At 46.4% G+C, this 20,523-nt stretch overlaps 1 protein-coding gene across 1 annotated transcript in view; it reads left to right on the top strand.

The window, feature by feature from the left end:
- Window positions 1–20,523, top strand: part of Zfat (zinc finger and AT-hook domain containing) — a 279,413-nt gene that overhangs the window by 238,861 nt on the left and 20,029 nt on the right. The window contains exons 14-15 of the mRNA XM_012517210.2: window positions 3,184–3,310; window positions 6,514–6,644. Coding sequence (XP_012372664.2) covers window positions 3,184–3,310; window positions 6,514–6,644 — 258 coding nt within the window. The remainder of the gene's footprint in view (window positions 1–3,183; window positions 3,311–6,513; window positions 6,645–20,523) is intronic.

The raw sequence follows: 20,523 nt of genomic DNA, 5'->3' as shown, positions 1-20,523 counted from the left end.
CTAAACTTCAAACACTTAAAAGTTTTAAATGGCTTTTTTTGAGTTTTTGTCTCAAAAAAAAAAAAAAAAAAAGCAGATAAAAGATAGGAAGGAAAGATACCATTTATTACAGGAAACAGAAAAATAGAAACTGATGCATAACTCTGTACATGGGAAGCCATAAAACACTCCTTGGAGACATAAACTTGAAGTTGAACGTGATGAACAGGTTCCATCATGAATAGCATAAAGGTGGTGATACTCCTAAAGTAATTCATGAGATGATATAGCAATGTAATATAGTGAAGGGATCATTAGATATTTTTTTCTGGAGATGATCAGCTTGATTTCTGAGGTTAATTTTGAAGAATAATTAGGACTATTGAGGAACACCTTGGAAAACTGACAGCGTTAGCAGAAAGCTGTCTGATAGCAAACGTGTTACGAGCCCTCTATAACCAGGCGCTGTGGTGCTGGTGTGCGAAGAGGCCTACCGAGGCAAGAGAGAAAATTCAAAGACTTCCCAGTGATTTGGGGAAATTTAGCGTCATGTGAAGAGGGCATTTCGTGTTGGTAGCAGAAGAAATGTGGCCATTTAATGAGCCGTGCTGAGTAGCTAAATAGCCACAAAGAAAAAGATGAAGTTGGATCTGTTCCTTAGAACTCAGATAAGATAAATTTCCAAAGGATCAGAGACTTAAATGTAAAAATTGTGATGTTTTACAAATGTTAGATGAAATCATGAATGAATTCACCTATAAAATGTGAAGAACTTTCTTAATTACAATTAATAATGTAGATTCAGCAATGGATAGATTGAAAAAAATAACTGCATAAAATACTGAAAAGTCTTCTAGACATTTTTAAATGTCTCAACCCATTGCACTGGGGCCTTGTGCCATATGGTAAAAGATAAAAAGTATTTTCAGTAATGTCATAGAAAAAAAAAATCCTTCCTCTATAAGAGGCTCCAGATACACTGATTAAAACGTCAACAGCCCAATTGAAGAAAGAGCATGAAATGAGAAAGGCTCATGGAAAAAATGCAAATACCCTCAAGTACCTGAGAGTGTGGTCAGCTCCACACATAATGAGCAGTGTTCATTAAAACTAGACTGAGGTAGGATTTCTCCCTTGTTAGAGTGACAGGAGTCCAAAAGTTTGATATCATTCTTGTTGGAGAAGCTGTGAGAAAGTGCACTCTACCCCTGAGAAGCAGGTAGCAGTACGGAATGAAATTGCATACACATTTCTGTGTTCGTTGGCCAGACTGTGTTCCTTGCTGCTCGTAGGGAACCACCTCCAAATTACACTGACTAAATGAGAAAAAGGCTCCATGAAAGGCTATATATTCGAGTCTGTGGCTGTAAGCAACCTAGTGTCTATCAGCCAGAGATTGGCGAGCCATGCAGCTGTGGGAAGGAAGAGGGCCAGCCCTGGCTGATTCTGTGGGTGTCTCTACGGTGTGCTGGTATGTGAAAAAAGTGCCCTGAAGAGTTGGGAGGGTGTTTTGTGAGTAGTTTTTAGGAAGACAGTGCCCACCAGGTGTGGTGGCTCATCCCTGTAAGGCCAGCACTCCAGGAGACAGTGGCAGGAGTGTGGCAACTTCAGGCTGAGCCTGCACAGCTTAATGAGTTAATGAGACCCTGTCTCAAAATTAAAAATAAACAAACAAATAAATAAAAAGGAAGTAGATGATGCTTAGTATAAAGGCCCTGAGTTAAATCCCCAGGACTACCAAAACAGGGACAAAGGTATTTGTGGCAAATTAATCAACTTGTGTCATGGATGAATGATGTTATCACCCTGAAAGGGACAGGAATAAAGGAGCTGATGTAGGTGGCAGTTGGAAAAAGTGTTTTGCTGTGCGCTCTCAGGCCAAGGAAGTGTTGTGGATGAGATCTGCCCAGTAAAGGTGGGCCATCAGGAAGTAGTAGTGTGGGCTGTCACCTGGCTCCCAGGCATGCCTTGCAACGAGCACGGTGCTTCCTAAATGATGACAAGTGGTTATGACCCTGGAGTGAGAGGGGCTATGTCTTTGCGGACAGAGGCATACTGTAGCTCAAGGCCAGTGCTGGTTAAATATGCTACTAATGGTACTTAAAAGTGGAAATGCCACCTCTTCTTTTTGTTAATTTCTACATTTATCAAGTAGTTACTGAGTCTCCTATATGTCAAGCGGGAAACATCTAAATGAAATTGCCTGGTTAGTTGTAAAAGGACAATTACATGCTACTGTGAGCCTCACTGTCAGCCTCTGATCAGTGCTGTTAGCTCATAACTCTGCCTACCATAAACCTCAAAGTCCTGCTTTTTTCTTCTTTCTCGGTGACGTTCACATTTTGCTTATGCTCCCCAGCCCTGATAGAAAGAGGTCATCATTAATATCTAATCTGTGAAAGTTCTGATCCACCGCTTCTCTAGGTATGAGGTACCCGTGGGTGTCACCTCCACTTCTATACTCACTAGTCCTGATAGTTGCCAGATACAGTTCTTGTAGTCATTTTTGGTTTGATGCCCTTCATGTAAAAATAAGAATGGATGGGCTGGGAGATGGCTCAGTAGAATAAGCGCTTCCCTGGCAAGTGCAAGGGCCTGAGTTCAATCCCCAGTTGCAAACCTCCCCCCCCCCCCCCCCAAAAAAAAAAAAAAAAAAAAAAAAAAAAAAAAAGAATGGCACACATGGCTATGATTTAGTGAACTCTGACCGTGTGCCAGGACCTGTGCTTTTGCATGCTGTATAATTACATTCCTGTCCTCCTCCTTTCCTGTCCCCCTTTTGACCATCACCTGTTCCCATATGGCACAAGGACCCCAGCATAAGAAGCAGTATTGGTAGCAGTGGGAGGGGACAGAGAAGCCTTTGGAAGTGCATGTTTGAATGTAGTCGTGGCCAAGTGGTTAAGGCAGTGGATTAGGAGTGCGTGTGTGGGAATGTCGGGCTTGCAAATCTCTGACTGTGAACCGCACAGTCTGTTCCCTGTGGCAAGTGTGGGTATCACTAAGTCTGGTTTTATAAACTTTTGGTTCTTGCAAAGGGATGATTTCTCTTTAGGACATATATTTATTAGGGCAGCTGGTTTGGGGGCAGTGCCATGTAAATGAGGTACTACAAATGCTTCCTTTCTTCTGTGTATTTGTCTTACTACATTATCCTGAAACTTCTGGTAACTTTGGCCACTTTGGTATTATGTTTGCATTTAGCCAGCAGCAGAAACTCCTGAGGAGCCCTCCACGCAGTATCTCCACATCACAGAGGCTGAAGAAGACGTTCAGGGGACTCAGGCAGCTGTGGCCGCCCTCCAGGACCTGAGATACACCTCTGAAAGTGGTGAGGGCATACCTGTCTTTGAGGCCTCAGAGCTGGCCTTATATGCTGAATGAATGAATGAATGAATGAATGAATGAATGAATGAATGATGTTCATCACTCAACCCATATCAAAGCCCCTAACCCAGCATTCACTGTGCAAGAAGCAGGCCTCTTGTTAGGTTTCCGGATCTCTTTCTCTGGAGGTGGTCCAGAATAGAGTCCCAGCAAGAGACATACCCTGTGACAGGGTTGTAAGATTTTCCAGTGACATAGCACTTCACTCCCAGAACAGCTTGTGAGGCGGCGAGCTTACTGTTCACGCTTCACAGTTATGCAGGTGGCTTGCATTGTTCATGGCGGGTGGAGTGGGGAATGCCCATGCCTGCTCTTGGTGATGGAGCTGGTCATGGAGCTGGCTCTGCAGACCTCTTGGGGTGCAGTCCCTGTGCCGTGTTTCCTCATGCTCATCCATTCCAGGGGCCCATCCCAATGTCCTTAGGGTCCAGGCAGGCAGTAGAGGGCAGCGGTGGTAATTGGTGTGCTGAGTCCCATTGCAGATCACCTGTGACCCAGGGCTACTGATCCACACTCACGTGTTGTACATCACTCAGTTCCCACCCTGTGATCTTCCCAAAAGGCCCAGCCAGGAATTTTACATCAAGTGTGATGAATTTTTAAATTTTAGAAAAATTCAGGAGCTAACTACTAGTCTAGTGGCAGTCAATCATTGTGCTTGGAAACAGCTTTTTCTGATGCTCTGCGAATACAACTTAATGTTACTTTCCATAGTTCCATCTATATTTGGGGAAGAGATTAAGCAAGTGGGATTAGAAACACAACACTCGAGTCAAATGCTGTAGGGTATAGGACTGAGGGAAACACCGATTCCACCCAATTCTTAAATTTGCCAATGCTAGGTCATAAGACAGCAGCACCAAGGCTCCTAAAGGCCAGTCAGTTTAGAGAACTGAGTGGGTGGGGCGGGCCATTCCATCCTCAGCTGGAGGGAATGCAGAGACAGAGCCTGTGCTGCTACAGAGGAGTGGCCTGCTGTTAGGAGCAGCCCGGAGCCTAGGACCCACTTCCATGTGTTTCCTTTGTGCCCAGTTATTGCTCAAGCTCTGCAAACAGCCAATAGCCTGTCTGTCTCCACCCCACAGAAGCCACAAGTACAATCGTTCCCATGTGCACACCGGGCTTCTGAAGCCTGCCAGCGTCTCTCGAGCCCTTCCAGTGCATTTCAGACTGTGCGTGCAGTGTGGCAGGCCAGGCCCTCCTGCACTGGCTCCTAGCTGCCTGAGCTGCCCTGTATCTTGCTTTGTGCCCCAGGCTGTGGTTCTCAGCCTTGGCTGCTTTCCTCACCTGGGTGCTCCAGTGGTCTCAGATTGATGGTTTGTCCCTTCTTCCCCACATCATTTTCTCTGCCCATCTGATCCCACCTCCAGTGCTCAGACTGTGTGTCCCTTACTGGATGCCCACTGCACTTCCTGACAGTATTGCCTACCTGCCCAGTTCTTACAAAGTCTACCAGGATATAGGTGACATATGGGTTGCTTGCATTTGGGTACCAGGAGCCTGTGAGCCCAGGAGGAAGCAGGAAGAGATATGGTGTCAGGTGTTACCTGTAGGAGTCACAGTTCCTGCTGACTCTTAGGGCTTACCAAGTGGTCATTGAGGGAGTAGGTGGATGAGCAGTTGACATCTAATCTACCAGTAAATGCTTTAGTCTTCCAGTGTTGGGATTGCCTGACTGCAGGGCCTGTGTGGTCCTCTGCTCCAGGGCGCATGTGTGGCCATGGGAAGAGGGTACAGCTGGTGCCTTGCGAATGCAGCAAAGCCCTGGCTGCAAGCACAGGTTGTTCCAGAAACACACTTGTCATCCAAAATGCTTGCGTATCAAGGTGAATTTCCCCATAGGAATTAATGGGAACTCAGATGATTCATTCCACAACCTCAAAATATTAATATAAAAATGATAACAATACTGTAGTATAATACAAAATAATAAAATTCCATATATAAAGAAAAATAAATTAATTTGCACTTACCTTTGAAAGCCTTCATGCGGGCCTGAAGGAGAGAAGGGTGGTTATATAGGACAGCTTTCACTATCACTAACAGAAGCATTGCTGTCTACTGGCTCAGTGGAATCTTTCTCTTCTCACGCTAATTTAGCAAGGCACCTGTCCAGTGACGCTTGCTTTTGCCTCATTTTGGGGACTTTGCAGAAATGTGACAAGCATTGACATTAAGCAGGCTCATTGCCACACTGCTGTAGCCATATTTGAATGGTGCTCTTCTACCAAGTTTTGCACTATTTCCTACATTTTACATATTTCTCTAATCTCTTCAAACTAAGGAATTCCTCAACATTTTCCTCCTCCTCCTCCTCCTCCTCCTCCTCCTCCTCCTCCTCTTCCTCTGCAGACAAATCCCCTCCATAACTTCTTGCAATTGGGAGATGATCACCCACACTCCCCAAATCCTTAGGGGTGTAAGCACCAACAAAAGCTTCATGGGCCTGTGCTAGGGTGGACCCCAGACGGTAATCTCCCTGTTAGTGAAATGCTGAGCAGGCTCAGGGTGCAGGGGCTGGAGGTGGCCAAGCACACAGTGTGAGAAGGCAGGGTGTGCTGAGCCCCTGCCCCTCCATGTGGAGCCCTGATTTGGATATGATTAAAGCAGAAGCCCAGGTTTAAGCCGGCTTGTATTGTGTAAGCTGCCTTGTTGAATCGTGGAGATATCACTGGATGATTTTGCTCATCTCCTGTGTAGTGAGTGTATTTGGCTCTGCATGTGACCATGTCAGCTGGTACCCTCAGGAGTGACACTGTGAGGGACACTCTTGTCTTCAGGCTGCGATTCAGAACATGTGGGCTTAGATTCTGGCTTTGTGACATAATTGCCTCAATGGCCAGAGGTGAGTTTCTTTGCTTTTGTGCCCAACTTACAAGTCAGTATGATGGGGATGATGTGGCAGTGCCATCTCCTTATAGATTACTTGGTATTTTGAAAGGTTCTTATAGAAAATGCTTGTTAAGTTGTAACGTAATGCACAAATTATTTTTCTTGTCAAAGTGAGTGTATACTAAGAACCCATTTGTCCTCTGGGAAGGATCACTGTAGGGGAGACAGACTGATACGACAGTGGGTAGTACGGCTGGGCGCTACACAGCTCCTCAGCGGACTCTGACGGTCTCCTGTGTGCTTCTTCCTTCCAAGGTGACCGTCTCGATCCCACAGCTGTGAATATACTGCAGCAGATCATTGAACTGGGCACTGAGACTCATGATGCCACTGCTGTAGCCTCAGTAGTTGCCATGGCGCCTGGGACAGTTACTGTGGTAAAACAGGTGAGACCCCACTCTGACATATTGGCCTCTCCAGTCATTGTGCTCCCCCTTGCCCTCCCCTTATGTTTCCAGGACTTTGCCTACTGTTGATTTGCCATCAAATTGGTCTATTCTCTTGTGTTTTCTTCTACCTTATGTTCCTGTGGAATGGCTCTGCGTATGGGGATATGTCTGGGCGAAGAGGCATCGTATAGCTAACAAACACTCTGGAAGCTGTTTATCTCCTTTCAGAAGATCCAAGAATGAAAATGAGCATGATGTGGACTCAGTTGGGCCCATCTATTGGGTCCTTTCTTCCTGAGACCCCACCAAGAAGAAGACTAGTAGGCAGAGGGGACAGCCAGTATTGCCCAAGTAAACATCAGCTCCTCAGAGCCCACATAGGAGAGGAGGAAAATGGTCAGTTGTAAATCAAGGTTGCTCTGCTAAATGAGGAGTGGCCCTGTTTGGCTCATTTCATCTTCTGTCCTCAACAAGGACTTCACCATCTGTTAGACGCCAGTGTGTTTGATAGTTAAAGCATCTTCTCTATCTGTTTATACCTATCTCTCCATCTACTGGATCCTGCTTCATTTTATGAGTTTAGCTGGCCTATGAAACTACTTAAAAGGCAGAAAACACATCAGAAACAGGGAAATATGTAGCCTAAAACCAAAGTCCAAGTTCAAGAAGAAAGTTGTAGTGAAGACCACAGAGTTTCACATAGTTGTCTGTTCTTTTACCAGGTTTTTATTGAGTACAGTACCAACTGTTGTCCAACAGGGACCTGGGGGATGGCTTCCAGGAGAGAACCAATCCCTGCCATTAGGGTGGTCACTTACTGGGGAAAAAAGTAAAGCATGATGTAAAGTTTGTCGAACGGCGACTAAGTACAAGGGAGTAAAGTGGTGTGGGGCTGAGAAGTGTGGGCGGGCACTGTTTTATAAAGCAATGTCAGAGACTTCAGTGACTTTTGCAAAGAGATGTGAAAGAGGTATGTGCTACCCAAATTTGACTATGAATCTGATACTGCCTTGTGTAACTGAAAACAAGAAGGAAACAGGATGCACTTTATTTGGGACGGGCAAGCTTGGCTTTAAAAGCAAACACAGCTCTCAGATGTGAACCCTCAAGTGATGTGTTCCTAGTCACCTGTCCCTCCTAGGTGGACTAAGGCACAACTCAGAGTATAAATATTTAGCCCAGGTAAGTCTCTGGGGTAAAGACTAGAACATTCTGGCTCAGCCCTGGATTTTGTGATCTGTGGACAAGGCTCAGCCCTGCTATGCAAATGTCTGGGTTGTGTGTTCTGTGTTCTTTCCTTCCTGGTGTGGTTTTTTCCCAAGGTCTTGGACGGCAGTTGCACAGTAGGAAGATAGGTGTTTCAGCCCAGTGTGACCTGGTATTCTGCAGTGACTGAGAATCAACCACATACTTCCAAACTCAATACATTTTCCTTTTTCTTGGTATGCACTGGCCTGCAGTCTTCAGACTGTCATGAATCGCTTCCAGACTGTCTGATGAATCTCTTCTGGAACTTCTCACTTAAATCTTGACACATGGAGTCCAAAGTTAGACCTGATACTTCAGGAAAGGTATAATTGGGACAGTCTCAGGAGGAATATGGATGATTCCTCCTTGCTGAGTCTTTCTGACGGTTTAGGAAGGTGCCGCTGATGGTGATGTGAGTCTTCTTCTGCAGTGCAGGATTTGCTGCTACGGGGACGTGATTTATTGGGCGTTACAGGCAATGCAGTGATGCGTTAGGTTGCAGGTTTGGAATGAAGCTAGATATGCTTCTGGGCATTAGACTGATGGCTCAACAGGGAATGAGGCAGATGTGCGCCCCACACAGCCGTTGTGAGCAAGGAACATGTGTTTGCAGGAGGCAGAAACACTGGCACCCTTGACAAAATCTTCTTTCTTATTGTGAACTCCGGGCTAAGTATGGTGCTGGCGAGCACAGCTGTGAGGACCTGCATCTGGAAGCTTCCCCCAGAAGGCCTGCGTCCCGTCACTGTCTCCTCAGCCTGGCCCAGCCCTAGCTCGCCATGGCCATTGATACGTTGTACATAGGAAGGCGGACGGGTGGGAAGAATAGGCATTCAGCTCCCACACTTGTACACCCACCCCTGCCACAGAGAAAGTGGAACGCGTCACTCTCGGGTGAAAATTCCCTCTGATTTGAGTGGTCCCATCACTAAACGTGAAATATGGTTTATTTTGTAGATACATTCGTTTCAATTTTTGTTTTCATTAACTCTAGTTTAGGACGTTACAGTCACAACCTGCTGAAAAGTGAACTGTAGCATACTTGCTAAAGAGCAGTAATTTTCCCCCCTCAGCATGTGGGGAGTGTGTAGCCTTGATGTTGGGGACTTCCTCTTGTTCCAGGCAAAGACATCCCAGACACTTTGAATGATTTATTCACAAATGCTTATTAAGTACACTTAACTACATTGTAGGTTTCGTGTTTTCATTCTCTAATTATATCTATAAATTAGTACTACAGAGAAAAGAGCAAACCTCATTGTAAAGATTATGTTGTGATATTGTAGAGAATAAACTTTAAAATTGCTATTAGAATAGCATATTTTTTAGTTTTTAAAAAATATTTTCTAGTTGTAACATATTACACTGGGCCAAACAAAATTCTAAGTTGTACATGAGGTAGTTTGTTGGTGTTAAAAATGTCAGGACTTATTTTCCATACAAGCAAATAGTTATATGCTCTGTATATCATTTTATCTAATTTCATGATTCATTAATGTTAACTGAGAAGAGTCTCTCATGTCCAAACCCCTTACTGGTAATTGTAAGTGATTAACCCAAGTCTTTGAGTTTTCAGTTTCTGGGATGAAAATAATAGCAGGTCATGGTAAGTGGGCAGTGCTGGGAAGCAGAGGGCCAATAAAAGCAGTTTGTATTTTTGTTTTCATTTTGCTTTTTAGCCCTTCTTAGTTCTCTGTGGAACATAAAAATGTGTCCTTACCAATTCCCAGCACTTCTCCTTTCTCAAGTATCAGCATTAAAACTGGAGCTATCAGCATTAAAAGTACAGGCTCAGCACTGGGGCTGAGGAGGAGGATGTGGCCGCCTCTTCTCCGCCGGCGGGATCCACAGTGCGAGCCAGGAACGGGGCCGAGTCTGCCGCAGCTGCGACCACACACCTTTCACTCTATGCGTTGGTCTCTTTCTTTTGCTTTCTTTTCTCCCAAGAGGTTTTATGTGGAGGAAATTTACATATTTGATTAATAAAACTTCCTAAGTTGGGTGTGGACCTGTCACCATGGGAAATACTCTCATGACTGTCTGAGTTGCGACTATTTGAAGGAGAAACATAGGAGAATGACACCAGTGGCTACCGCCGTTGGCTCCTGGCTGATGTTACTCTACCGTTGCTTTGTTGGCTGCCTACTCAATGAGCAGGCACCGAAAGTGGCTGCAGTGTGCTTCCTCCCTGGGTGGAATTCCAATGGCTGCTGTCACAGTGACCACAAATCAGTGGTCTAAGCATGACTGTATATTTCTTCCAACTCTAGAGATTCTGGAATGGGCTTCCTTGTGTGAATATCAAGGAGTAAACAGAAGTACATCCCTCTGGGGAATACTCCTTCTTTGCCTTTTCTGGTGTCTAGTGCCCAGTCACACTCCTGGCTTTATTGTTTCCTTCCTGCTTCTGCAAAGCCCACTGGGGTGGCTTCCATTCTTCTGTCTGTCACTCTGGCCTCTCTGACTCTGACTTTCTGCCTCCGGCTTCTTAGCACCCCTGTCATTACCTTGGATTTACCTGGCTAGTCCAGGATTATTTACCCAAAATAATCCCCTGTCACAAAATCCTTAATGCAGTCTTATCTGTGGAGTTCCTTTTGTCATGGCAGGTAACATAGTGGCAGGCTTTATGGATTAGGATGTGGCCATTTGTGGGGAGGTATTATTTGTTTAACATACAGGGCCACAGAGTAAAGACAGTTTCTGCTCTCAAGAGACAGTCTAACAAGGAGAATTGAAATTGTTTATCCTTTCATTCAGTGAGTGCTTCCTGAGATACTCCTGCCGGCCAGGTGCTGTTCTTGGCACTTGAGATATTTCCGTGAATAACTAAGATGAGTGATCTGGTGTAAGAGCCTGAAAGAGCAAATAAAGTCTGAAAGGTGCAGTAGATACCGTGAAGGAGGAAGATCCTGTTCAGAGGGAGGGAAAGATGGATGAGGAAAAGGACAAAAGAAAGAAGGGAAAAAGATACGTGTATGTAAACATGCAGGATAGCTTAGATAATTGTGCTGCTGATTTCTGTTGGTCTTTTGAAAGGAGTACTTAATGCTTAATTTTTTTCTTCTCCTTTTTAATTTTTTATAACTTTTAAAACCAATTTTGCATGTTTATATCTGGTAATCTAAACAACTAATTTAAAGATGACATTATGCAATACAACAGCCATTGTCAAATTCCTGTTTTGTTTAGTGAAATTCTGTATCCAAACGTCTAATATTTTTTATCATTTCATATTCTCTTTAAAAAATACAAGAGTATTTTAAAAAAGATGAGTGATCTAGATAAGGGGTTATGTGTGATTAAAAAGATAGCCAATCTAGGGCACTTAATAAATAAGTAAATTATCACAGTGTGTTGGAGGTGAGCAGTGCTGTGAGAAAGGAGTACAGTGCAGACCTTGAACATGCATTTTAAGCAGAAGGTTGACTGCTCCAGCGGAGGGACCCGGGGTCCCGGGGTACCATGAAGAGAGCAGCAGGCTGCCCAGAGGGGCTGAGGTGGGCCAGAAGCTGCTGGTCTGTGCTGGGTGACCGGAGGCAGGGAGATGGAGGGCCCTCTCCCACTTGTGTTGTGACTGTGGGCCCAGAACTCCAAGTCCCAGAAGCACCTCTGTTTAGTGTTTCTCTTCAGCCTGCTCCAAGTCTAAACAGCCTGTGGCCTTAGGTCACATCTCTGAGCAAGGTGACCTTTGGCTTCTTAACCTGTGCTGCTTGCTTGAGTCATGTTGGTGGGTTATTCTGTTCCAGAGCCCAGAGAGCTACCCTGCCCTGTCCACTTCTGCTGCAGCCATGTGGCAGAAGGGTTGTGTCTCTCTGAGAGCTCCACTGGCATCATCAAGGCCTTCAGTGTGCAGGCCACCAAGCAGGCAGTTGTTCTTGGCTATCTCATAATGACAACTGTCTTCCTGCTAAGCTTCGGTTTATTTACTTGGGCACCTCTCTGATAATCCAGGCTTTTAAAAAAGTTTATGTTGCTTTTTGGTGTGGACATTTCACCCCTAAATAGCAGCTAAGTGTTCTGGGTACATTATGCAAGGTCGGTGGACCCCTGGAGGACCGCAAGAAGATCCTTGAGCTGCAATTGAAGTGGAATGGATCATTCACTCATTGTGTTGCCTTTAGAAAACAAGCCTTTCTCTCCAAGTGCTACATGTGGGCCAATCAGGACCTTCCCCTGTAGATGGCCTGACAAAGTTTAGCTGGCTTGAGGCTATCGTGGCATGCAGTTTGTTAAACCTCCTTCCTGTGATCCTTTCCCTTTGTTGCTTTGCAGAGACCTAATGAGAAAGCATGTTGAGTTAGCAAGTGTAGTCAGTAGACACAGAACCAACTGTGTGTGTGTGTGTGTAAAGTAAGGAATGGTTCATATGATCATGGAGGCAGACACATCTCAGGTGTTCAGTGGGCAAGCTGGTGGTCCATAAGAACTCATGGTGTCCTTTAATCTGCATGCCAGCAAGCTTTGAGACTAGGAAGAGCCTGTTTTTCAGCTTGAGAGCAATGGCAGGGACAAAAAGCCAGCTCAAAGGTTGTTAGGTAGAAGGCATCGCCTCTTATTTAGAGGAAGGTATTAGTTTTCCATCAATATAATTAAATGTCTGATGCAGGGTGCGTGTTGACACAAAGAGAGCCTGAGCTCAGATTTTGGAGGTCTGAGAGAGAATGGGCCAGCCTGTTTGGTCTCTGAAGAGGGTGCTTGATGGTGGTTCCCTACAGTGGAGGTGTATAGAAGCCCCCTCTGAGCCAGAGCGGGCACGGAGACACCACAGTCCCACAGTTGCCTTCGACGCCTCCAGTAACCGCAGGACCTCCCTCTACCTCCCGTAGGTTCCACTACCTCCAGGAGCACCACCCTGCTGACCAAACCTTAGGTCCTTTAAGGGACATCCAAACCATAGCAGAAGGTCAGCTTTTATATTGTTAGGGCCACCAACTGATGCCCAACCACAAGACAGGGAAGTCTGCTGTAACTCAGCCTGCACTCACCCCGAATGCCCCCACAGCCATACCTACTGTCATATATAGCCAAATTTCTGGGTTCCCTGTGGCCAGTCTAGTGGATCCATCACACATATATATGCATGTATTGCAGAGTGAAGGTCTCTGTCTGTGAAAGGTTATTATTTTCTGCAAGGTTGAAATTCTCCAGTGTCCTGGAGATGATCTTAATTCATCGCTTTCACGGCCACTCAGTAGCTTCAGGGACACACATGGATGTTGATAGATCTGTATTTCTACCACAGTTGGTATTTTGGTTCAGGGTTGACAAACATTCTCTGTCCTATGGGTCCTTGAGAGAGTCACATTGATGCCACCAGAGCCACTGGGCCCCCAGGGCTCCCCCAGTGAGTACCAGTACTTGCTCTAATCCCTCTGATTATTGGTATCCAAACTGCTTCCCATAGGAGTATGCATTTATATTAAGCATAACAGTGATCAGCAGTACTCTGTGTCTCTGCCCATGAGAAGCATCTTGTCTGTAGCCCAGGAATTCTGTGGAGAGAGGGTCCCACCCAACTCCCACCCGTCCCAGCTCTCTTTGCACCCCAATCGCTACTCTTCTGTGCGTTGTTTCTGTTCTATGTGGGAGATGCTTCTGCCCTGCCTGTGCCTCCTGTCTGTGTAGCAGGGAATACCAGCAAGGGGCAGGGCAGTTAAAGACTGGCCCACAGACAGCTGCTCTCTTCCTACTCAAACGTCAGCTTGGCCAGGCAGAAATGCAGCCCCATCTGCCTCACAATCCCAGGGCTCGTCCCACATGCTGAGCTATGGATTTGCCAAAAGAAAAAAGCTGCTCTGGTTTAACTGTCCCCTCAAAAACCCTTGTTGAAATTTAATTACCATCATAACAGTATGGAGTAGAGAGAGTATTATCCTCAGGAAAGGATTAAGGCCCTCCCTCCCTTTCCCTTCTCTTCTCTTCCTTTGCCTCTCTGATTAGTGTTTGCATGCCCTTCTGTCATGGTATAATGTATCAAGAAGGTCCTCAACAGACGGAGCCCTTTGATTTTAGACCTGCAAGCTCCAAGAACTGCGAGCCAACTAAAATTTTATTATTTATAATTTTTCCAAACTGTGGCACACTTTTATAGTGGCAAGAATGGACTAAGAAGACAGGATTCCCATTTTTGCCCCATATGACCCCAAAACAACCCACTTTCTTCTCCCATGCCATTTGTTGTCACTTGGGTAGGTCACTTGGTGGTTTACCCCAGGGGCCTGGGGTGAGGGCCAGGAGCAGGCACTCTGTGGACTCTGTGTGGGGCTGAGTCCAAGGGCCCCCTCTCAGTTTCTGTGGGAAGACAGCCAGCAGTGGAGTTGCTTTCTGTTATTTGCAGTTCATTATTTTTGCAGGGAAATGTAATCCACCTGCACCAATTGCCTATTGGCAAAGAAGCAAGTGCCCACTCTGTCCTGTTAGGGTTCAGAACCTCTGAATAACTTTCCCCACATGGATGGAGTGTCTGATGGGCAGAAGCCTCTTTGCAGCAGGAGGTAGGGGTGGTCAGTGGTTCGAGAGCAGTCTGGGCACTGGGAGCTGCCAGCAAGGATGGCCTAGAACTGGCTTCCTTGCCTAGTGGGAGGAGGAAATGTTTTCACCACAAAGGCATTTTCTTTTCTTTTCTTTTCTTTTCTTTTCTTTTCTTTTCTTTTCTTTTCTTTTCTTTTCTTTTCTTTTCTCTTTCTTTCTTTCTTTCTTTCTTCAATAATTTCATTGAGAAACAAATAGCAATGAGACAATTTCAATACTGATTACTAGCACAGTTTCAACAATTAATACATTGCATATTATTGTCTTAGTGGTTATTCATTGTACAAGATGCAGACATGATATCCTGTCCACAGACACTATTAGAACAAATCTCTCTATTCATTGAATTAAGAGAATGTAGCTGTATATCTATCCTCACTATTTTGAACATACAGATACAAAATGGTCATTCATTTGTATTCCCCTTTTTTGGTTAGTTTTGTCAGACAAGGGTATTTCATTGTCATTTAAATACTGTAGGTGTGTGAATTCAGCAAAATATTCCAATATAGTCCAGTAGTCCATAATAGTAGTGGGTTTTCCATAAGACTGACAATGTCAGAAGTGGTTGACTTGAGCCTTTTGTAGCTCAACGTATTAATATGGCTTTATTTTTTATACTTCGGTTTTATGCTTTTCTGCTGGATGGTTAAGACCAAAAGAAAGCAAGCCTATATAACAAGAAATGTAACTTTTGTATCTGATAAGGTCAGTCAAATCCCCTCAGGATTCACCTTGAAACCCTGCACCGCAGTTTGTAGATCCTTTGTCAGTGTCAGCTATGTAGATGAGTCATGGCCATTGCTTGACCAATGTGCTCTCTGTGAAAGCCTGAGAGAATTTTCTCTCTAGGTGACTCTCTTTAGGCACACTCTGCATCATCGATCATTTTGACGCATACTGTAAGCCATCTCTCCCTGACTTTAGGGCAGGCAGTGGGGTGCAGATCAAAGGGGAGGCACCGGCAGGTATGTCTCCAACTCTTCTTTTTTTTTTTTTTTTTGACGGAACGGGAGATTGAACTCAGGCCCTTGTGCTTGCCAGGGAAGCACTTATCCACTGAGCCATCTCCCCGGCCCTCTGACTCTTGTCTCTTCCCTCTTTCCCTTCCAATGCCCCTCTGACTTCATCGCCTGTTGTCTGAGAAAGTTTGCATCCGAAGAGCAGGTGGTCCTCTTGTGCCAAAAGGAATCCCCAGTGTCTTCACTTGCCTGTTTCTTCTGCTTTCCCACTGTGGTTTTTGCTCATTGCGGTTAGCTCACCTAAAGAATTCTTCCCAAGAGATTAAGAAAAAAATGTATGATAGAAAATATACTATATAATTTTTTTTTTTTAGTGGAACCAGGGATTGAACTCAGGCCCTTGCGCTTGCCAGAGAAGCACTTATTCCACTGAGCCATCTTCCTGGTCTATACTATATAATTTTTAAAAAGAGCTGATTGTGACTAGTTTCTGTGTGCCATAGCTGCTTGTGTTTCCAGTGGTCCTCACGGGTGGTGGAATGTCACATGCAGCCTGCCTCTGCTGACTCGGGTACAGTTACAGTGGTGACATGTTCAGGTACGTTTGGGGAGCCATGCAGAGGGATCCTGTGCATCCTTTGTGGGCCCTCAGATCCATTCCATGTCACAGAGCACAGCTGTCCCCGGCCCAGAGCACAGTTGTTACCAAGCCTTTCAGTGACCTGATGTCAGATGCCCTCGCATACCACCCGGGTTCCTAACTGACACCTACATCCCAGGCTTAACTTCTATCATCCAATTCTTGGCTCTTCTGATCTGTAAAATACCAAAGTCTCTCTGATGAATCCTTTCCCCCCTCATCATGGTGCTTACTGCGATAACTACTTTTCAGCTGCACATTTGGCTGACTGATGAGGGTTGGCTCTTGTTTAAGGAATTTTGTAGTACAATTTATTTGATCCTGGGGTTCTGCCAGCTTAATTATATCAAGGTGCTAATTATACATGCAGGTAACCCCTTAAAGGATGATCATACTTTGCATTCCTTATAGAACATCTATTCTGCTATTGCTGAGTGGTGACCTTCAGCACAGAGATGCAGGGACATGAAAGGCATTCAGGGTCTTGGCAGTGGATTGCTCTCCTTGTTACTTAATGCCACTCCTTGTCCTTTGTAGGCCTTCCTTGGTTAGCCCTTAGCCATTTGACTCTTTTCCTTTGTCTTAAAGTTTTTGCAGAGATTTCTGTTTCTGGTATAATTTCTGATGGCTGATGTTCCAAATCACATACTCTTTCAAAGCTCTTCTGTTATTTGCTGAGACCTCTCATGCCTTAGTAGTTACTGAAAATTCTATTCGTGAAATCTTTAAAGTAGAAATAGGGCCCATGATATATTTGTGGCCATATGAGAAATGGTCTGAAAAAAACTGAGAATAAAGGCTTTTCTCTCTCACATTATTATTTTTCATGTAACGCGGCACTTGCTAACCAGCGGATGCTAGACTACTGAATTGTGTGTCTTTCCTCTCTTCCTCTGCTTAAGCCCCCACTTTTCTACCACTGTTCCCCAGGAAGCTGCAGCTTTGTTTGGTGCTATTTATAGAATCTCCCTTCGAGTTGTAATACTGTTGAGTTTATTACTCTTTGCTGGATGCCCGTTTCCTGCTCCTTGTCCTTAGACAGGGCAGGTAGGTTTTATTTGATTCCTCTCTTTCTTTCTGCAGCTTCACCCTGGAACATTGGCCTGGTTGGCTGAGAGCATTTGGTCTATTTTGGGTTTGGGGCCAAGGCCAAGGCCTATTGGCCCTGACAGAAGGGAACCAGAGCTGTCAGCCTGTCTGGATAGGATGTGACACAGACTGGCTGTGGATGTACCCTTGACGAGGACAGCTTCGGGATGGTCCTTGTTCTGCTTGGGGCAGCAGCCTCCATCCTGGTCGGTGGACATCCACTAAACTAGAATCCCTGTCCCAGTGGAGCCCCACATCTTCTCATGGGATAGAAAGCCGGGGGGTGGGGAGTGGCGGGCTGAAGCTTTCCTCCCTTTTGGGAAGCAGTAAAAATGGGGGCAGGTGGCAGAAGCATTCTCCTCCCTCCAATCTCAGTTCTTGGGGACTTTGTCACAAACTAGCTTGGGATAGTTTTGGAGTTTTCTTTTCTTTGTTCAATTAAAGTTCCACAAGAGTGAGCAAAAAGCTTGTGCCACCCACCTCTGAGTTCTCTAGTGCTTGATTCAGGGCTTAGCATGGTTTAGTGGCTACATAAATCCTCAGTGCCATGGCTGTGGTGTCAGATGTCAGGGGGACTGAGCTAGGGGGCTGAGCTGCCTTTCTTGAGACCTCTAGGCTGGCAGGAGCAGCCCTGCTAGGTGGACAGCATGGGGTGTCTCCCAGGAAGCCTGTCTCCTAGATGCCACTCCAGGCCATGTGGAGTGGCCCTTGGCACAGCGAGTCATGTAAAAAGTGACCAAAGGGAGCCAGACTACCTGACTGAAAAAAAATATTTCACTTTGAACTTTCATTTCCTCCTCTATAAAATGTTAAAATAATAGAACACATCACGTGGGGCTGCTGTGTGGGTGAGGCAGATGAGGCAGTTGGACCTCAGCCTGGCCCATGCTAAGCCTTCAGGAAAACCTCAGGTCCTGTTGTAATAGAAACAGTATGGTTCCTTAACCCCTGACTGCACATGGAGAGCTCCGCAAACACTGTTTCCACTTTGGTTGGCTTCCACCCAGCAAGCAGGAAGCATGGTCTGTGTGGTGTGCTTCCCTTTAGGAGGCCTGGGGCATACAACCCACCTCTTGCTTAGGAGAGCTTGTCCCTTGGCCCCGCTGGGCAAACACATAGTAACGTTACATAAATTAACACAGCCGTGACTCAGAATAACTTCATGACTCCTTACAGTCTCCTGGCATTGAGTCCGTTTAAGCAGTCCATGGAGAGAAGGCCCTGGAGGAAGCCATTATGGGCTGACTGTGTCCCCTCCGAACTTCATGGGTTGAGACCTAACCCCCACTGGAGGGTGTATTAGGAGGTGGGGCTCTGGGGAGCGGTTAGGCCAAGAGGATGGGATGCTTGTGAATGCCATTGGTGTCCTCACTGGGGAGGCAGAGAGGAGCTCATACTCCTGCACGTGAGACGCGCACCAGAGAGGCTTCTCGCTGAACCAGCCGCGTGTCACCCTGATCTCGAGCTTCTAGCCTGCAGCGCTGGGAGAAGCCAGCTTCTGCTCACTGTAAGCCACCAGCCCAAGCTGCCACAGTTCAGTTGCCTGAGCTAAGCGCAAGGCTGGCTTAGAATGTGACACTGACGTTCCCAAAGCAAAGGGAAGTTTGCTTTGCTTTTTGTTGTGTTTTTAAGGAGAGAATGGTTCTAAGCAAGAGCAGGGGCACCTGAGACCCTGCCAAAAGAGGGTCAAGTTTGAGCGGATCACCCATGTCATAGAGAATGTAGAGCAAAGATGTGGGCGTGTTCAGTGGGTGCGTGACCGAGCTGTCCCTGTGGGTATCCCAGGAGGGTGGGTGTCAGAGCTACACCAGGACCTAGGCAGAGAAGGGACTGAGAATTTCTTTTCTCTTCATAGATCTGCATACTACTAATGAACTTAACTTTCTAAAACAAGTAATGTAACTGGCTTGTGTTTGTTATGATAAATGTAAGCCTTCTAACTGGTGGGGCGGTTGGCTTTCCTCCTCTGGGCAGGCCAAGGCTCTGTGCGGCCCAGGGAGGCACGTGCTTGGCTCCGCAGCCCATCTTTCATCTCCACTGCCTGTCTGGGAGGTCTCTGGGGAGCCTACAGAGGTAGGGACCCCCCAGGGACACAGACATAGATTGTCCTACTTGGGTAGGTCAGCACAGGAAAGGCACCAAGTGCTTCCTAAGCTAGCAGAGAGAGAGCATTGTGGCAGTGGTACAGAAATCAGAAAACAGTGAAGCCCTGAGTTTTGGTTCAGCACCTGCCCTGGGGCCTGAATGAATATTGGCAGAGAGGCGGGCCCAAGCCTTCCAGGATGGCTGCTGGGCGGTTGTGTGACAGTCACATGGGTAGAGCACCCACTTCCAGGAGTGTGCAGCGAGAAGGAGGCCTAAACCACAGGCAGGTAATTTCAGGGAGAAGAGAAAGTATGTACCTGTTTCTGAGGGCCACCAGTGAGTGCCCGACTTCCCAATGGGGCGGAGTCAAGGAAGAGGCTCCAGGGTGGGGTGCCTGGCGGTGGTGTGGAGCACAGCCTGCCTGCCCATAAGTGATGTAGGAGCTCGGAGGCCAGAGAAGAAGCTCACCTGATAGCAGGAGAAGCTCAGGCTGAGACGCTGCCACCTTCCTCCTTCCACTCACTGGGCCTGGGGTGCAGTCTGTTTCTTTTCAGTTTTAAAGTATGTACCTCCTGCGGTACACAGGCACTGGAATCATGCAATTTAGGATTTGTTGTGTGCCTACTGTAAGCCAGATGCTGTATGAACCCTGTATGCAGTGGCTTGTTGTGCTAAGCACAGGAGTAGTTTGAGGTCAGAGGAAGCCCGGCTCCGTTGGGCAGGGGGTGGGTGCGGACTCCTAAGAGGGCTGGCATGGGTCCCACTCCCACTCTGAGAAACCTTGTTGCTCTCCCCATTTAGCCACAGCCCCGTTAGGTGATTATTCAGACCAAACTAAACAGCAGTGACAGGCACAGGGGTGCTAGCTGGGTAAATCCTCAGTTGCCTGCTTAGCGAGCTCATTTGGCCCCTATTGATTCCTTCTTGTCCTTTCTCTGTGGTGCAGTGGCAGGAGGAGGCTTTCCTGGCATCCTCGCTCTTCTTTCACAGCCCATCTCTCAGCAGCAAGGGGAGCTGGCTCTTCCTGTTCCCCTTGGTTGGGCATGGGGCCAGTCTGTGCTGTGTTGCCACCCCTCTGTGCAGTGGAAACTTGCTCTGGGGCTGAGCAGATGGGGCGCAGCCAATAGCAGGTCCAGCATCCTAGACCCAGGGGCTGCAGGAGCTGGCAGCAATGTTAGCAAGCAGCCATTGCAGCTTCCGTGTGGGCCTTGCATGGGAGTTCCAGAAAAGAGAAAGTGCATGCTGTCTGCTTGTGAGTGAGAGAGAAATGGTCGTGGAGTTGTGCAGTTGCCCTCCAGGAGGCTGGAAAGATGCTTGC

This window comes from Octodon degus, unplaced genomic scaffold (genome assembly GCF_000260255.1).
Source record: "Octodon degus isolate 3935 unplaced genomic scaffold, OctDeg1.0 scaffold00154, whole genome shotgun sequence".
Taxonomy (NCBI): domain Eukaryota; kingdom Metazoa; phylum Chordata; class Mammalia; order Rodentia; family Octodontidae; genus Octodon; species Octodon degus.
Note: the sequence above shows the minus strand (reverse complement) of the source record. Positions and strands in the feature narration are given on the sequence as shown.